The sequence below is a fragment of the Lepisma saccharinum genome, chromosome 13 (assembly GCF_977018435.1).
Source record: "Lepisma saccharinum chromosome 13, izLepSacc3.1, whole genome shotgun sequence".
In the NCBI taxonomy this organism is placed as follows: Eukaryota; Metazoa; Arthropoda; class Insecta; order Zygentoma; family Lepismatidae; genus Lepisma; species Lepisma saccharinum.
Window position 1 is genome coordinate 19,916,091 of NC_139241.1, and position 16,609 is coordinate 19,932,699.

Sequence of the window (16,609 nt, forward strand, 5' to 3'; positions counted from 1 at the left end):
TTCTTGTGGAAGAGCAGGGTATTTCAGCAACTCCAAATCCTAGGCCTGGGAAGACTCTCAGTGAGAGCACAATTGAAAATGTTATTGCACACTACGTATAATAGTGATGACGTGAGCCGTTGTTTACCAGGAAAAAAATATTTTGTTACAGTGATTGAATCAGGATCAAAAGTGCAAAATACAAAAATGTCTAGTTCTAGGAACTCTGAAAGAAATATTGCAAGGATTTAAAGACAAAAATCCCAATGTCAAAGTAGGGTTTTCAAAGTTCTGCGAGTTGCGTCCAAAGAATTGTGTGCTGGCAGGTGTAAGTGGAACACACTCTGTGTGTGTTGTGCTCATGAAAATGTAAAACTTATGCTAGCAGGGTGCAAATTACAATACTTAACTCGTAATGAGGAATTACCAGTTAGAACACACAGAGATTCCCTTGCAAGAATAACTTGTAACCCTCCTCTTCCAGAATGTTTCTTCTTCAGCTGTGATTCTTGCCCTGGCATAGCACACTTACTGGAACAAATAAGTAGCATCCTCAACATGAGTGGGATTGATGAAATTGTATATAAATTGTGGACTACAACTGATCATACATTTATGACAGTCTGTAACACTGAAAAATAATTCCTTGAGACCTTCGAAGCAAACGTGAAATTGCTTTTGCCACATTCTTTCATAGCTATTCAGCAGTCATGCTTTCTGTCAAATCTGAAAGAAAATCTTGATGATAATCAGTGTGTAGTGATATGTGATTTTGCCGAGAATTATTCCCTTGTACTGCAGGATGCTGTCCAACGATACCATTGGAACAATTCCCAAGTTACTATTCACTCTTTCACCGTGTACTACAAAAGTACACACACAATTCAGTTGGATCATGTTTCTTTTGTTGTCATCTCAGAATGTCTCACGCATGACACTGTCAGTGTTCACCTTTTCCAGAGCCAATTGTTGCAGTTCATATCATCACATTTTGGCAAGAAAGTAGAACACATCTATTACTTCTCAGATGGCGCAGCTTCACAATATAAGAACAGGAAGAATTTTGTCAATTTGTGCCACCATGATGTAGATTTTGGTATCACAGTTGAGTGGCATTTCTTTTCCACCTCACATGGAAAGGGGCCATGTGATGGTGTGGCAGGCACCATTAAGAGATTAGCTGCACATGCCAGCCTTCAGTGTTCATACAATGACCAAATTATGACACCACGACAACTGTATGATTGGGCATCCAGAAACATTCCTTCTTGCCATTCTAAATACAGCATGGACAAGGACTATGAGAATCACAGGGAGTTCCTTTAGAAATGTCATAGTAGTGCTCGACCAATTCCTAGTACTCAAAAACTTCACTTTGTAATACCAGTAAGCCACAGAGCTGTTAGGAAGTTGCAACCTTATCATTAACCAAGTACTTCACTTGCGTGAACTGTTACATTTCTTATCATTGTGAAAGTGGGACATTGTGGCAGTAGTATGTATAAGCTGTAGTACAATTAAAACCGCTAGTATACACTGTAACACATATTGTGAATTTATCACATCTGGAAAACAGTATTACTGTACGTATATGTCCATGCCTTACCTGCAGGACATATACTTCTGTTAATCCTGCACTGCCTTGCCATTGCAGTGGCAGCCTAATATTTGGTACATGGGTAGAAGAATGTTGTGGCAATAAAATATATTTTTTTCATAATTTTCTGAGATATTCAAGGTCAAAGGTCACACTGAATGACCTTGAAACTGTAATCCGTCATAAGTAGGTCATGTAGGGTATCAATGGAAAGTTCTATCCCTTAGCTTTTCAACGGTGTTTGAATTTTCACTACTACAATTAGGGTAAAAGTTGCAGCTATTTGTAAGTATGGGAGTTTGTCATTTTTTACGAAAATTTTGATTTTTATTATGTCTGTATCTTGGACAATTTTCAAAATAAAAATCTGAAAATTGGCAGAATTACTTTCCTTGTCATATGTGTCCTTCATACCAACTTTCATCAAAATCAGAACAGGTGAGGTCAAAAACTTCTATTTCTTTTATTTATCTGACATGGAATTATTCTGCTATCAAATATCTAGCATAATGGGTTCTTCTAACATCCCTCATTTCAGATCTCGTAACTTAAAAAGAAACAATGCAAACGTGACGTCATTTATTGACAGCAAATGTTGCTTCATTATCGTTTATTGACCAATCTGTATGTAGCTACCTTGAGTATAGCTATGCGTAGATCTGGCAACATGGCACTCGGTTACCATGACAAACAGTGATGCCATCTGTTATCGAAAAATTACCACAAAATGGGCTTTAGTTCCCCCTTAAACTGTTTTCTATTTCATTTTTCATCATGCACTTAAACACCAAATCTAATGGTTATCACTGTTCAAGTAAATGTATATAACCTGGCACAATTATTAACTTCGCAACAAAAGAAATAAATTGTAACTTAAACAAAAACTAGCATTTGCTACAGCAAAATATCTGATATTACTTTAATTTGTAGTGGGAAATGAACAAGCAATCAACACAAAACTAAAGGTGTCCCCAGTGCATTGCAACATGCCATGAAGGCAGGCGTATAGGAGTGGCCACTGAGAAGGTTACGTGACCAACACCATGCTGGAGCTGCCTTTACCCTCCCAAGGTGATGAGAGGTTGAGTGATACCCAGAGCAGCTCATGCAGTGATAGAAAACACCGATGTCATTCACCCCATGGAGAATCGAAATTAACACAAACATCATTGGTTCTCTACTATAACCCACTCGATGCTCGATCACTAATAATGCAAAACAGTCTACCACACTATTCAATTAACAACATATGGATATGGACAACTGTATTTTCCTTACATATTTCTATGCATAGAAAGGGAAGTACCCTCGACTGCTCAAATTATAGAGCAATATGCTTAGCACCAGTGGCCCAGAAACTATATTCACACATTATAGAAAAAAGATTAAGGCAACAAGTGGAACACAAATTGGAAGAAGAGCAAGCAGGCTTCAGGTCTCATCGACAAACTCAAGATCTAATCTTCTCCCTCAGGAACGCAATAGAGAAGATACTAAGCAGAGGAGGGGAACTATTTACAGTTTCTATTGACCTGAAGTCCGCTTTTGATAGAGTACCAAGAGGACAAATATGGAAGGCCCTTGATCAGTTCCAAGTAACGTCAAAACTGACTAGAATAATTCAAAGTTTATATAAGAACGTTAAAGGGACTGTTAGAATAAATGGACAATACTCTAAGGAATTTAATATAGGAAAAGGTGTAAAATAAGGTGATGAACTTAGCCCTCTTCTTTTCACATTATTTATGGATCAAATTATAGAACAGTGCAAAAGAAGAACAAGAAAATGTAACATTGGAAATTATATGTTGAAACCGTTATGGATACAGGCATTAATATATGCTGATGATATTGTTATCCTAGCAAAAGATAGTAACAGCTTACAAAATGCAATCCTAGAGCGGGGCCCAGCATTCAAAGAACGAAATATGGAAATCAAGGTAAGCAAGACTAAAGTCATGCATTTTACTAAACAAGAACCAGCAAAGATGCACTTTCATTGGAATAATAAGGCCTTAGAACAAGTAGAACAGTTCGAATATTTAGGAACCAACTAACTGCGGATGGAAAATGGACTCTGAAATTAACCACAGAATTCAGAAAGCAAATCATTTGTACAATAATATTAGTAACACCATTATAGGTAAAAAGGAGATTAGTAAAGAAACAAAAATGAAAAAAAAACAGTCTACCTCCCTACACTATTATATGTATCAGAAAGTTGGATAATGCAAAGTTACTGCTACAGAAATGAAATTCTTAATAAAAACAGTAGGAAAGACAAGGACAGTTACAGTACGAAATACAATAAGAAGAAGAGAATGCTTGAATCAGGAACCACTGATTGAAACCATCGAGAAGAGGGAATTAGGCTGGCTGGGACATCTCATTAGGATGAAGGAAGAGAGAAAACCAAAACAAATATTTGAGGCCTGACCAGAAAAAAGGAGAGGAAGGGGACAATTCAGTTTAAACTGGAACCAGTACATTTATGGACTGGCACAGAAGAGGGAAGACACCAGATGAAGTAAAAAGACTAGCACAGGATAGAACTTCTTTCAAGAAGTGGCTGAAAGGACCCGATGCCTAAATAGGCATAAAGGAGAAGTAGTATTTTCCTTACCGTATTTACTCATGTATAATGTGCACTTCCTTTAAAAATTTTTGCCCCCAAAAACTGTGGTGTGTATTATGCATGGAATAAGTTGTTTTCACCAGGTCACTGCCTATAACACGTATATATCAACAGGCACAAATACAAATTGCCAGTTTTGATTTCTTTTGTAATAATATTTTTTAAAAAAACACTACAAAAGTGAAATGGCCATTTTTCACTTTGGAACGGAACATTTTGCGACACGAGAAAAGTGTTGCCGATCTGGCAGAATTCAAGCATGCACTGCTTGAATGCTACAAATTCATAACATAATTTTGATTTCGCTTTCTTGCACTAGAGAATAAACCAGATGATTACAGAAATGAAAATTTTGAGATGCTAAACACAGTGGAGGGAGTGGAGGTAGGTGTCATGGGTTGGGGACTCATTGTAGACACAAGACGATATTCTCCTCTTAGTATCAACAGGTGACTCATTAAATAGGTATGATGCCATTCACTCTTGACTGGAATAGCAACAGCTACACGACTTACACCTAACATAAATAAGCAAATTTCTTGAACCTGAATTGTACTGTGCATTATATACGAGATACATAATTGTTTGTCGCTTTCCCCATCAAAAACCAGGGTGCGCAATATACACGAACGCTCATTATACAAGCATAAATACAGTATTTTACTTCACTGCCACTCTTAACTAACCACAAAGATGAAGACAAGTGATGATTAGGTGAAATTAATGGAGGGACAACCACATGCCAGAGCAGGAGTAGCACCTGGGAACTTTGCTGGCAAGGTCAAAAGTCGATCACTTGAAGTGTCTGGAATCAAGCTGGACTGTGCATCAGTTTTTTTAAAAAATTGCATTGGCCATGTATAAATTTGACTTGTACATAATACATGCACTAACCTGTAACCTTGTGAGTGGATGCTTAGAATTGCTCTCCTGGGGGTAGATCTGTTCAGATGCTAAATACAGATCTTTCCGAAATGTCAGTCCCAATACATCAAGGTCCTCGCGTCCATATCGAAAAGCAGCAAGAACGTGTCCATATACTTTTCTGTCCTTAACATAATCTGGATCAATGAGGACCACACCATCTGGTTGAAAGAAAGATCATGATTTACATTCACAGCACGAGCATGATTAAAATTCACTTCTTATATAAACATATGCAAAATAATATAATGCAGTCATTTTCAGTGGTTTTTATTTATCCTGCAAAGTTTCGCCCTAGTTCCCCAGAACTTTTTCAAGCTTACACTCTACGTTTAGTAGAGTCACTAGCCACGTGAGGTTGTGTGTGTGTGTTTATCTTGGTGTAAGGTTGAAAAAGTTCTGGGAAACCAGGACAAAACATCGCAGGTAAAATAAAAACCACTAAAAATAACTGCATTATATTATTTTGCATACACAAAAAGTGGTTATACGAACCTTTAAGAAGAACTTACATAAACATACATCAATACTGTGTAACTTTCAGAGAATCAAATTTATTAACCTACTGAAAACAAAAACAGACTTTTGGAAATGGGGACAGTGAGTCACTGAAAATAATGAGTGAATAAATCACGTTTCTCACGAGTTAAGCAGCATTTACAACAAAATGTTCTCTGGATCCATTTCAGTAAAAGTGTGGATGTTATTTTAATTGACAATCACACAGTCCAAGACAACGAAGGGGATCATTAGCAGATAAAATCTTAGTGCCCTTCGACAAATATAGCCAAATACATTGATTCCAATATTTGCCATGTTCAGCTACCACATACACTTCTTCAGCAATTTATCGCCAAAGATGATGCACTGGTCTTCCTCATACGATAGCATCCCATCGGACAGTAGAACCATGATTTTACAATGTGTCTAAAGATATCTGTTTGGAGGTTACGCACACGGAGAGAGGTGGTTTATTTTCATATCACACAGGTGGTGAAATCGATCAAGAACAAAAACTACATTTAAAAATGAACTGTGGCTTCAATAGAATGAACTACTTCATTGTATATTTTCTGATTTTTCTTTCTTGAAATATGCAAAATCAAGTGACCACTGCACTGCGTAGTAAATACATAACCTGTATTAATTTTTATTCTTGGCTTTAAAATGGTCCCTGCTTTAAATGGCTCAGAAAGGCCTATTTTTAAAAAAAATGCATCACACACACAATACAAAGATATTATTTTCCTGTAGTTTACGGTTGTTACAAGCATAAGAAAACAGTTTTTCTTTGTGATGTTTCAAGAGAACACACACTCCTTTCATCAGACATTTATTTTCATTTTGACAAAAGATACAGTTATAACAATGGTTAGTAATTTTTTAAACAAAAATAATCCGTTATATAATGGATGTTGTCAATGTTACATTGTTGTAATATAGCAACTTAACTGTGAAAAGAAGCCGTCTGTTTTATTTTTATTTCAGATTTTTTTAAATTTATGAATCCCAAATATCATCAGGTAATTCAAACTCATCATTGTTTTCACAAAGTCTCTTGATGTTTTCTGTTACATTAAATTTTAAAAAGGCCTCCCCGATGGCGCAGTGGTTGCGTCGTCGCCTTGTAATCAAGGGGTCCCGGGTTCGATTCCCGGTGGAGGCACATAGTGGTTCGGATCCCACTTTAAACTATAGGTCCAGTCTTGATTAGCCTTACTGTGCATAAAGTGGACTTAAAACAACAAATCAATCCAATGCAATTAAATTTTAAAGATGGTGGCTTACTCAATTTGAGAAAAAGAAAACTCCATACTGGATCTATGTTACCATTTTCATTATTTAATTTATTCCCGTGTTCTTCTGCAGTGAAAGAAGCTTCCCAGACATTCAACTCTGTGTTTCCAGTTAATCTCTTTAAAACTCTTCTCTTTTTAATCAAATGGTTCTCTTCGATGATATGAGTTGACAAACACAGATAATTATAAGATATGCGTGGATCACTTTCATCTAACCCATTTTATGGCATTAAGTAAAATGACGTAATATCAAATTTAAACAATTCCAAGGGTGGTAAAGGCAACGGAAGAATATCTCAGACATAGCGATCTGCGTGCAGAATCAAGTGTGACCATTCCAGTGTGACAGAAGAGACATTTTCAGAATATTTATTTAAATTTATTTGTGGTTTTCATTAACCATATAATTAAGAAAATTTACAAAAACAATATTCAATTCTGTGTGAAACAATTTCCATCGCTCATCTAGGTTTGACAGGCAGATAATACATGTGCAAAAGCTCCAAATGCCTCATTAAGCTTCTAGCATGCATATTGCCATGTGTTCCTTACAACTATAATGAGCATGAACAAAAAAGTGTGTAAGGTAGGAGGCAACATGAGAGGCAAAAACTAAGCAAAAAATTAGGGCTGAGCCGATACCACCATTTGCTGATACCAATACCATGACCTATTCCAACAGATCCCGATGTCTTGTTGCATTTTATGCGAACTTCTTTCTAGACCCAGAGGATGCCAAAAGATATTTTTTTTAAGTGTTGCAGTTACACCAAAAAATCGGTGGATTATTAGAAGTGTCCCTGCTTCAATTTCATGTAAACAACATTCTTGTCATTTGGGTTAACCTGGAGAGGGAGGAAAATGTCATAAAAATATATACAAATACAGATAAGTAATATTGCTTATTTGGCCAGCTCTGTTTATGCCCTGCTATTATTCTCTGCCATTTGCAAGAAAAACAAGTTGCTGCAGTCAGTATTGGCCAGCAGCCACACAAAAGACTTACACTGAAGGGTAGAAATCCACAGTCCTTCTTCCCCGCAGTGACATTGATCCCTCTCCCAAGAACTTCAGAATCAGCCAAGAATGGTAATAATGATGGTTTTGAAAACGTCCACTTTCTCATCCCACAACTTTGCGAGCAAGAACTGGCAAGGAATGGTTTGTTTTATTTCCACTTAGCGTTGACCACCAGCACTTACATGCCTTCAATGTGGGTGTAGCACTTTAGTCCTGCCTTTAATCTTGTCTGCATGGAACGTCCTGTGTTGGACCCTCAAGTCACGAGGAAGGGCAAACGAAACTTTGAAAAGGGCAAATCTTGGCAAATGAGTTCTCTTGGCCACTCTTGACCCTCTCTTCTTGTCACTCAAGATCATTGGTATTGGACAGTATTGGCGAAGAAAATTCAACCGATACTTACCGATATTGATACATCGGTATCGGCTCAGCCCTACAAAAATATTAAGTAGGAAGATATAGAAAAGGAAACAAGAAAGGAGACTCAGAGGGAAGGAAATAACAGTCCCGAAGAATATAATAAGAGAAAAAATTGAGAAAGCAAGGGAAATAGATGGGAGAAACATATAAAATGTTTGTATAGAAATGATATCAGTACAATATTTTCGTCACTCAATGAATGTTAGTTAAATGATGACTTTCATTCCTTTCTGTAGGTAGCCATGCTTCTGTATAATTTCAACGATATTCACTCTGTTTAAGCATTAGTTGGTGGCATTTTACATATCCAGTGTAATCGAACAGGTCATTAGTGTCTCAATCAATTACGCAGTATGAATTTTTGGAAAGTCAACTCACGTGCTCTTCCCAAGGTACTTAATACTATTATTTATAATCTAACTACCATTGCAGTTTCTACATTGTTGGTAACTCCAAAAGCCAGTATAACCTTCATCCTGGTATAGAACATCTTCCATCATGAAATAGCTGTTATACACCAAGAATAAATAGTGGATTATTTCATGTACCAGCCTGTACTACTTCATGAAAATTTTAATTATATAGAACTTAAAATAAATTAAGAACTTTACTTACCGATTGGATCCACGTGGGTTATGTGATCAACAAAATCACGTTTCCCTAAGTATACCGTGATCTGTAAAATAAAATTGTACATATTAAATACCAAATAAAAGACAATGGGAAGAATTTTATACTTTCCTCTCTTTCACTCTGGGAAATCAATTCATGTTTTCTACTAGATTGCAGGGAATTGAACTTCTACAAATAATTACAGTTGCATTCAGAAGGATCTATGAAAGATTGTTTAGAAATGAGTGACATTTGATCAGTTATTATCTCTGTTAATGGAAGGATTTCAGGTTGTGTGCAGAAAAGTTATCAAATATGCCAATTTTCCGCCCAACATTTCCAAAGTGAAAGTAAGTTTTCCTTGCAATATTGTGAAATAACATCATGCACAGTCACAAAAGGATACATTCCAGCATCAACTATACTAAATGTCTGATGTTACTAGGAATTATTGAGAAAAAAATAATACACAACCTGCAAATTCCAGTAGGTATTTATTAGGTGAATACAAACGGGACTCACATGAAAGGACACTTCATACACTACTTCTCAACATAGTTCCTACCTAGTTCATGCAACTGCTTCATTGTCTCCATGTTGAACCATGCAAGCTTGCCCCACCTCAAACCAAGCAACTCCCCCCCCCCCTTCCTGCTAATAATTTCCACTTCGAGCACTGTTCATGGCAAAGATTGATTGATTTGTTTTATTTTACTTCGCAGTTTGTGCCTCTTCGCTAATTTGCAAAGATGGGGATGAGTGATGAAATGATGAAATTGATGAATGGACAATTTACAAACAACCATGCCCGAGTGGGATTCAAACCCAGGACCCCTGGCGTTGCAGCGCTATGTGTTAACGACTCAGCCACAGGATCCGGCTTCATGGCAAAGAAAAGTCCTCGGGACTGCAAAGGTTCTAAGGAAAACATGGCAAAAGGCCAAGCCATGGAGAAACTTGGTTAAATGGTATAAAACAACCAAGATTATGACGGTGGCTTGGTTAGCCCACGTGAACCCACCTGAGAATGTCACCAACTAACCATCAGGAGGATAGAGGAATGAACAGTTGGCATAGAATATGATGCAAAGAGAAAACAAAGAAAATAACTTTTTAAAGTATATCACGAAAAATCCCTTTGAAATGGAATAAATCAAAGAAAACAAGTTTTGAATACCTGATAATAATAATCCGTCGCGCAACAGCCCATGAAGGGCCTAGGCATACCTACCGACTGCCGGTCTCCCTCCCACGCTTTCATGTCTGTCAACCTGTAGTAGCACCATTTTGAATTCGAAAAATTCCTATGCCATGATAAACTATGGGTTTTGTATAGTTTTGAACAACCTTTAAAAAGTTTTGAATCCGATTCAGTTTTTCGTAATAACGAATTCAAAAATGCTACTACAGGTTGACGCCTCAGTAGCACTTTCACCAAATTCAACGGAAACGATGCCATTTCGTAGTCTAGGTTATGTATCCTTTTGAACAACCTTCAGAAAGTTTTGAATCCGAAGGACAACTTCAAAAATTCAAATTCAAAAATGCTACTATAGCAGCACTTGTTTTGAATTCGAAAAATTCCTATGCCAGGATGATCTATGGGTTTTGTATAGTTTTGAACAACCTTTAATCGGTGTTTCAAAAACGCTTCTTCAAATTTGCAACTCAGGATAAGTTTCAACAAATTCTACCGTTGAATTTTCCTTTTCTTAATACACTCAGGACTGTGCACATTACACTAGAAATTGTTTCGTCTTAACACGTAATATTGATGTTGATAGTTCCTTAGAAAAGGGGCCATGCCTTATAATTTTGTCCGGATTGCAGGAGCGAAATACTGATAAAATAGTGTGGTCAGATAAAATGTTTATGAGTAGAGCCGGGAAGTTTGGCAAAATGCCTCTTTTTATCTACTGCATATATTGATAAAATTTTTCCGGATATACGTTTCTCATGTTGTTTCGAATGTTTTAGAAGCCTTTTCATTTTGCCTATTTTGCCTATTTGGGACCCCACTGCCTATTTTTAATTATAATGCCTTTTTTTTGCCTTTTTCAATTAAATTTGACCATTTTTTTTAAAAAAAATGTGTATATAAATTATTTTTCTCCCAAAAAACGTTGTTGGCATTTATTTTTCTTTCGTTTATTATGAGAATAATTTTCGCCTTATTTAAGTAATATTGAACTCATGCATGTTTCAACATTGCTGAAGGAGAAAAGTGTGAGAAAAATGTATTTCATGCTCAGTTAGGATATTGCCTTTCGGTTAACATTTCCTTGTGCTGCTGAAGTGCTGAAGTGGACAGGTTGATTTCGAACACAAAGAAGATATTTCTGAAATCTCCCTCTCGAACCCGAAAATTTAAGGAAGTTGCATTTGAGCTTAGCTTACCTCCGCAACCAGTCTTAACCAGATGGGGAACCTGGATATCAGCAGTTACATATTATGCTAACAACCTTGAAAAAATCAGTGAGGTGATAGATGCTCTTCCAGAAAATGAAGCGGCTTCAATTCGTGAAGTGAAAAAACTCCTGTGCTATTCAAGTTTATTTTTGCACATTATGGCGCATTCCCAGAGACAATTACAATTACAGAACTTAAAAAAAATACCTTGTAGCATCCATGAAAATGTACGAGGAATCTATGCAGCAGATGATGGAAGTGCCAGGAGAAAAGGGGTCAGCTGTTGCGGAAAAGTGCAAGCGGGTAGTGAGTGCAAATGAGGACTTGAAACAATTGAAAACAATTTGTGATGTTCTAAAAGGTGAAAATGCTGTTACCGAAATGCGTCCAGCTACATTAGCTTGTTTTATGTATGCTCCAATAACTTCTGTCGAAGTAGAAATATCATTTTCTATTATGAAAAACATTCTCTCTGACAGACTACTATCAATGAATGTTGAGTAATTAAAAAAACACCTTGTAGTTATGTGCAATCAAGACGGAGAAAATTGAAATGCTCTTCCCAATGTAGATTTTAACATTTTGCCAGAAATTATAGATAAAAGTAAGCGACTTCCAAATGTGCCTTTTTTCGGTTTATTTTGCCTTTTTTCATTTTTAGTGCCTTTTCCACATTATAAATGCCATTTTGCCTGCCTATTTTAACGAAAATAAATGCCTGAACTTCCGGGCTCTATTTATGAGCTTTACAAGCACGTATTCTCTGGCCCTCTTACTTTCATTCTCTCTTCTATTTTTTTGTTTTTCTTTCGCCTTTTCTCTTTGCTGCTGCATCACTTCTTATTTACCCTTTTCCACCATTGTCCTCTGCTTGTAATCCAACCACATCGCGCTAAGACGCCAGGTGTACCAGGTTCGAATCCTGGTCTGGGCATGCATGTTTGGAGTGTCCATTCATCAATTTCATCACATCATCACTCATCCCCATCTTCGCAAGTTAGCCAAAAGTGGCACAAATAGCGAAGCAAAATAAAGCAAATCAATCAATCAATCAATTGTATTACAGCCCTCTCTTCCGCTTTCGCCGTTTTTCTAATGTTCTTGTTAACTGTCTCATTTTTAGTATCTCTATCCATTCCAATCTAGAAAGAAGTAGGGAAGGGACTCGATGTTGTCACCTGTTGTTCCTATCTCTCCTGTTTCAATCTTCACATAATCTTCCTATTTCTCTCCCTCTTGAGTTTCCCTAGCTCCGGTCTCCGTGGCGGAATGAATAGCGCGTTTCTCGGTTTTGAATCCCGGCCTTGGAATAGGTGTCCCTTCAATCAATTTCATCTTAGCATCACTCATCTTCATCTTCGCGATTAGCCATAAGTGGCAGAAAACCGAAACAAAATAAAATAAATCAAATGAAAGTTTCCTAGCCTTCATTGTATCCCTGTCCATGTATTTCAGTTGCTCGCAGTGGACTTTTCTCTTTAAGTTATACTAGTATATTAGGTGAACCAAGCAAATTACATTAATTGATATGAATGATTTGTATCATTTAGATTATTATACTGGCTTTGAGTCCAGATGTCAAAGGTTTGTTAGTCCGCAAAATGCAGTCTAGAGTGTACTAAGTTAGCATTTAGGGAACAGATTAGAGTATATTGTTTAATTCATGCGACAATTATGAAAAATATGGAAAATTTTCTTTACAAGTGCAAGTGACACCCAAGTTATACTATAGCCGTCCGTAGGAGAGGAGCAAGGTTTCACACTTCATGGATGGAAGCAAACGAGCAGCAAAACTTTTTGAAATGTAATTTTTGCGTTTAGAATTTTTTTTTCTATGTATGCAACCCACCATAGGAAACGACCGTTCTGACTTAACTTCCAGGGGAGCGCGGCAGGGTTGCCACTAGCGTCACTTGGCCGTCTTACTTGAGTTAAATACAAAAGAGTAATGATATTTGCGATCTTGTAAGAATTACATATTTACAGTACTTATTAGAATCAACACTCTTGAATTTCAGTCCTCATTTATTTGAAATCCTTTGCATTGGTAAGTTTGTAAGTACTCTAAATACTACTTACAACATCACAAATAACATTATTCTTTTGAATTTAGCTCAGGTAAGACCGCCAAGTGACACTAGTGGCAACCCTGCCGCGTTCCCCTGGGAGTTATGTCAGAGCGGTTGTTTCCTGTGTTGGGTTGCATACACACAGGATAGATTTTAAGCGCTTGTAGCGCAGAAACTAAGCGCTTTCGAGGAAAAGTATATTAGGAAAAGTTACTTGTTTTTATGATATCTACCAGCACCCAAGCGTTGTTGAAGTTGTTTTGCGACACCCTGTAAATTAAATATAAAATTGATTTAACTTCTGATTTTCCTGTGTTCAGTACTGTCCTTCACTTCTCAAAGTTCTCTCGATCCATCCAAATAGTAGTAGCTACGTCTGTCCATCTTGAAGTGCTTCTGAGTTCTAATTTGAAGAAATCCTGCTTTCAAGAAGAATTACAAAACAACCCTTTTTCTAGCTCCACCTTGTAGTCTACAAGGAACGGACATGTTTCCATTTTCATACTGGTGCTAATGCAGGCCCAGACTGGCCCACCGGGACACCCGCCAAAATCCTGGTAAGCCCTCTCAATGCCTTTCCGAAAACACATTTTTGTCCCCACGTTTTTGTCAACTCCTGGCAATCGGCGCCCTGTTGAGAAAAATTGCCTCCGACCTCTTGGCAGCCCCAGTCCCGGCGCAGTGCTAATGCACGTGTTTCTGGAGAACAATTAACAACACCTTGCAGTCACGGTAGCACGTAACACATTAACAGAATAACGACTTACCTTCTTCCGTTTGGAAACTGTTTTTGGGGAAATGTTTACTGGAATGTTTTCGATTCTGTATGATTGTATTGTCTGTCTCAAAACTATAAGTAACTATCGATCTAACAATACATCGCTGTTAACAATTGGGTCGTAATTTGAGACGGAGTGGTGGACTATTGCGGTAGTGGTTTAGATTTGTCATCATTGGATATACTATATGCGTCAATAAGTTGAATTGTTCTACAACTCACACCTAGTATCAAAATATAAAAGATAAGTTTAACGCGGCAGAGTTGAAACCTTTCAACGCCTTTACATAAATGGCAATCACACTGTATTTTTGTCTCCAGGTCTGAAACTTCTATTTTAGGAATTTCTTTGTATTGCTATGTGCACCCGCTCGTGTTCGTATTTTACCGTATATCTTCCTGCACTCTATGGAAATACAAAAATATCGTCCTGTTAATATTTACTACAATTGGTCCACTTTGCATGTCAAATGTACGCCTAAAAGTATATCTGACTGTACTAAAGGAACGTGGAAAAATTCTATAGGCTGAATTGAATTAAGTAAATGTATCGAACAGAATGCAGTGGTCATTATTCAGCTGATTAGAAAGTACTTTCGTTTTTTGTTTTTCAAATTGCCTCGATACACTTATCGCCTTTAAAGAATGGTATCGAAGGTGTCGTTATTGAGATTGAACCCAAGATAAATATGTTCTTAGTCTTAGGAATGTTAGGAATGTTTCTGTTAAGTTTTCTTTAAAACGTATTGTTGAATTCAAAGAACATCCTCTGTGAGATTTTAAAAACATTATTTTAGAAATTTCAGATTCTCGCCCGCAATAGCAGAATAAAAAGTTCGGTAGGGGAGACTGTTGTACTATGGAACACATCTAATTTACATTTAAAGTGTATATTGTTTACAAACATTACCTTCTTCTTTAAAATAATTCAAACCACTGTGAACATATTCTACAATATAGTGGTAGTTAGTTCACTTTATCTGTGCTCTTGTAAACATTTTTTAAAGAGATGAAAATTGTTTAAAATGGGTGTATAATGGTGTAATATGAAGAAGTGTAGTTACAGGATATTACGTCGATTCAGTGCCGGATCTACAAGCCGCAAAACCCCGCAGTGCAAGGGGGGGGGGTGGAGACAAGCAAGCCTTTAGGGGGCCCTCAGCCATTGTCATAGTGGAGGGTTAATATATGCATAGGCTATGGAAAAAATACAAAGTTAGTTACTCAGGGGTACAGAAACGAATACAATATATACAGATAAAAGAAAAGTTGTATTCCCTGTGTATATAGCACCGTGCTATGAAGGCACATTTAGGGAATGTGGCCTCACAGATTTTTTATATCAGCCATCTTGGAGATGATGTGATCAGCACCACGTTGCGGTTGCCTTTACCCCCCGGCCAGATTCCATTTGATTTGAGGTTCGGTGGTCCCTAGAGTCGCTTTATACGGGGACAAAGCCGGAAAAATTACGACCTTAGATCACCCACCCTGGGTCTCCCGCGTGGCAGTCAGACTAGAATCAAATCAGGCTAGAATTTCACGAGAAATGCAGAGGTGAAGGTTTCTTCAACCTATCTTTAATCAGGAAAAAAATATGACTGCATGATTGTAACAAATGCATCATTTTCCAGGTGTGAGAAAACAGTGTACTATATATATATATATCACATAACCCCCTTCCCATTTAAAAAAAAATTGAGTTGGGTGGGTGTGTGTAGGTGGGTGGAGGTAGGGGTGTAACCTTTGGTAATATTTTGCGGGAGGGGGGGCAAGACTTGTAGATACCGCACTGCGTCGATTGCTTGATAAGATGTAAATTTGTTTCAGAAGACTATGCTGCACGCCTTCTTTCTATCAGATTTTTTTAAAAATAATTTTCCGAAAGTAAATACCGTACTTACACAATTCACACAAAAGATATTGTAGGAATTTTTACTACCTATGAAATTATATATATTGTAACTTTTTGTATTCCATCACTAAGAAGAATTGATATTTTCCTCATTGTATGCATATATAAATGAATTAAAAAGGTCACATACTTTTATCAGATAAATTATTTGCAGATAGGTATTTCTATTTCAATTTAATCGCCTGGTTCAGTCCCGATTAGATTGTTTTAACAAACTTCTGAGTATAGACTCAGACCAGAACAAACACAAACAAGGAGAAGGGCCTCACCATACACAAGACGAAACGAGATTGTGACAAATCTCGACTCGTCTCATCTCGATAATATTTCGAATAGGTTGTGAGTTTACTATCTGAGTAAGCTTGTAGGTGTGTGCCAGTAGTTTCCAAGACACACAGGTTTCTATTAATTGAAACCTCGCATGCACTATCTCTTTTATCTATAAATTAAGT

The 16,609-nt window shown here is 37.1% G+C and overlaps 1 protein-coding gene across 3 annotated transcripts in view; it reads right to left on the reverse strand.

The window, feature by feature from the left end:
• krz (beta-arrestin protein kurtz) overlaps positions 1-16,609 on the reverse strand; it is a 117,924-nt gene that overhangs the window by 85,869 nt on the left and 15,446 nt on the right. For all 3 annotated transcript variants that reach the window (XM_083133936.1, XM_083133938.1, XM_083133935.1), the window contains exons 4-5: positions 8,990-9,050; positions 5,106-5,296 (exon numbers count right to left, since the gene is read on the reverse strand). In XM_083133936.1, coding sequence (XP_082990062.1) covers positions 5,106-5,296; positions 8,990-9,050 — 252 coding nt within the window. The remainder of the gene's footprint in view (positions 1-5,105; positions 5,297-8,989; positions 9,051-16,609) is intronic.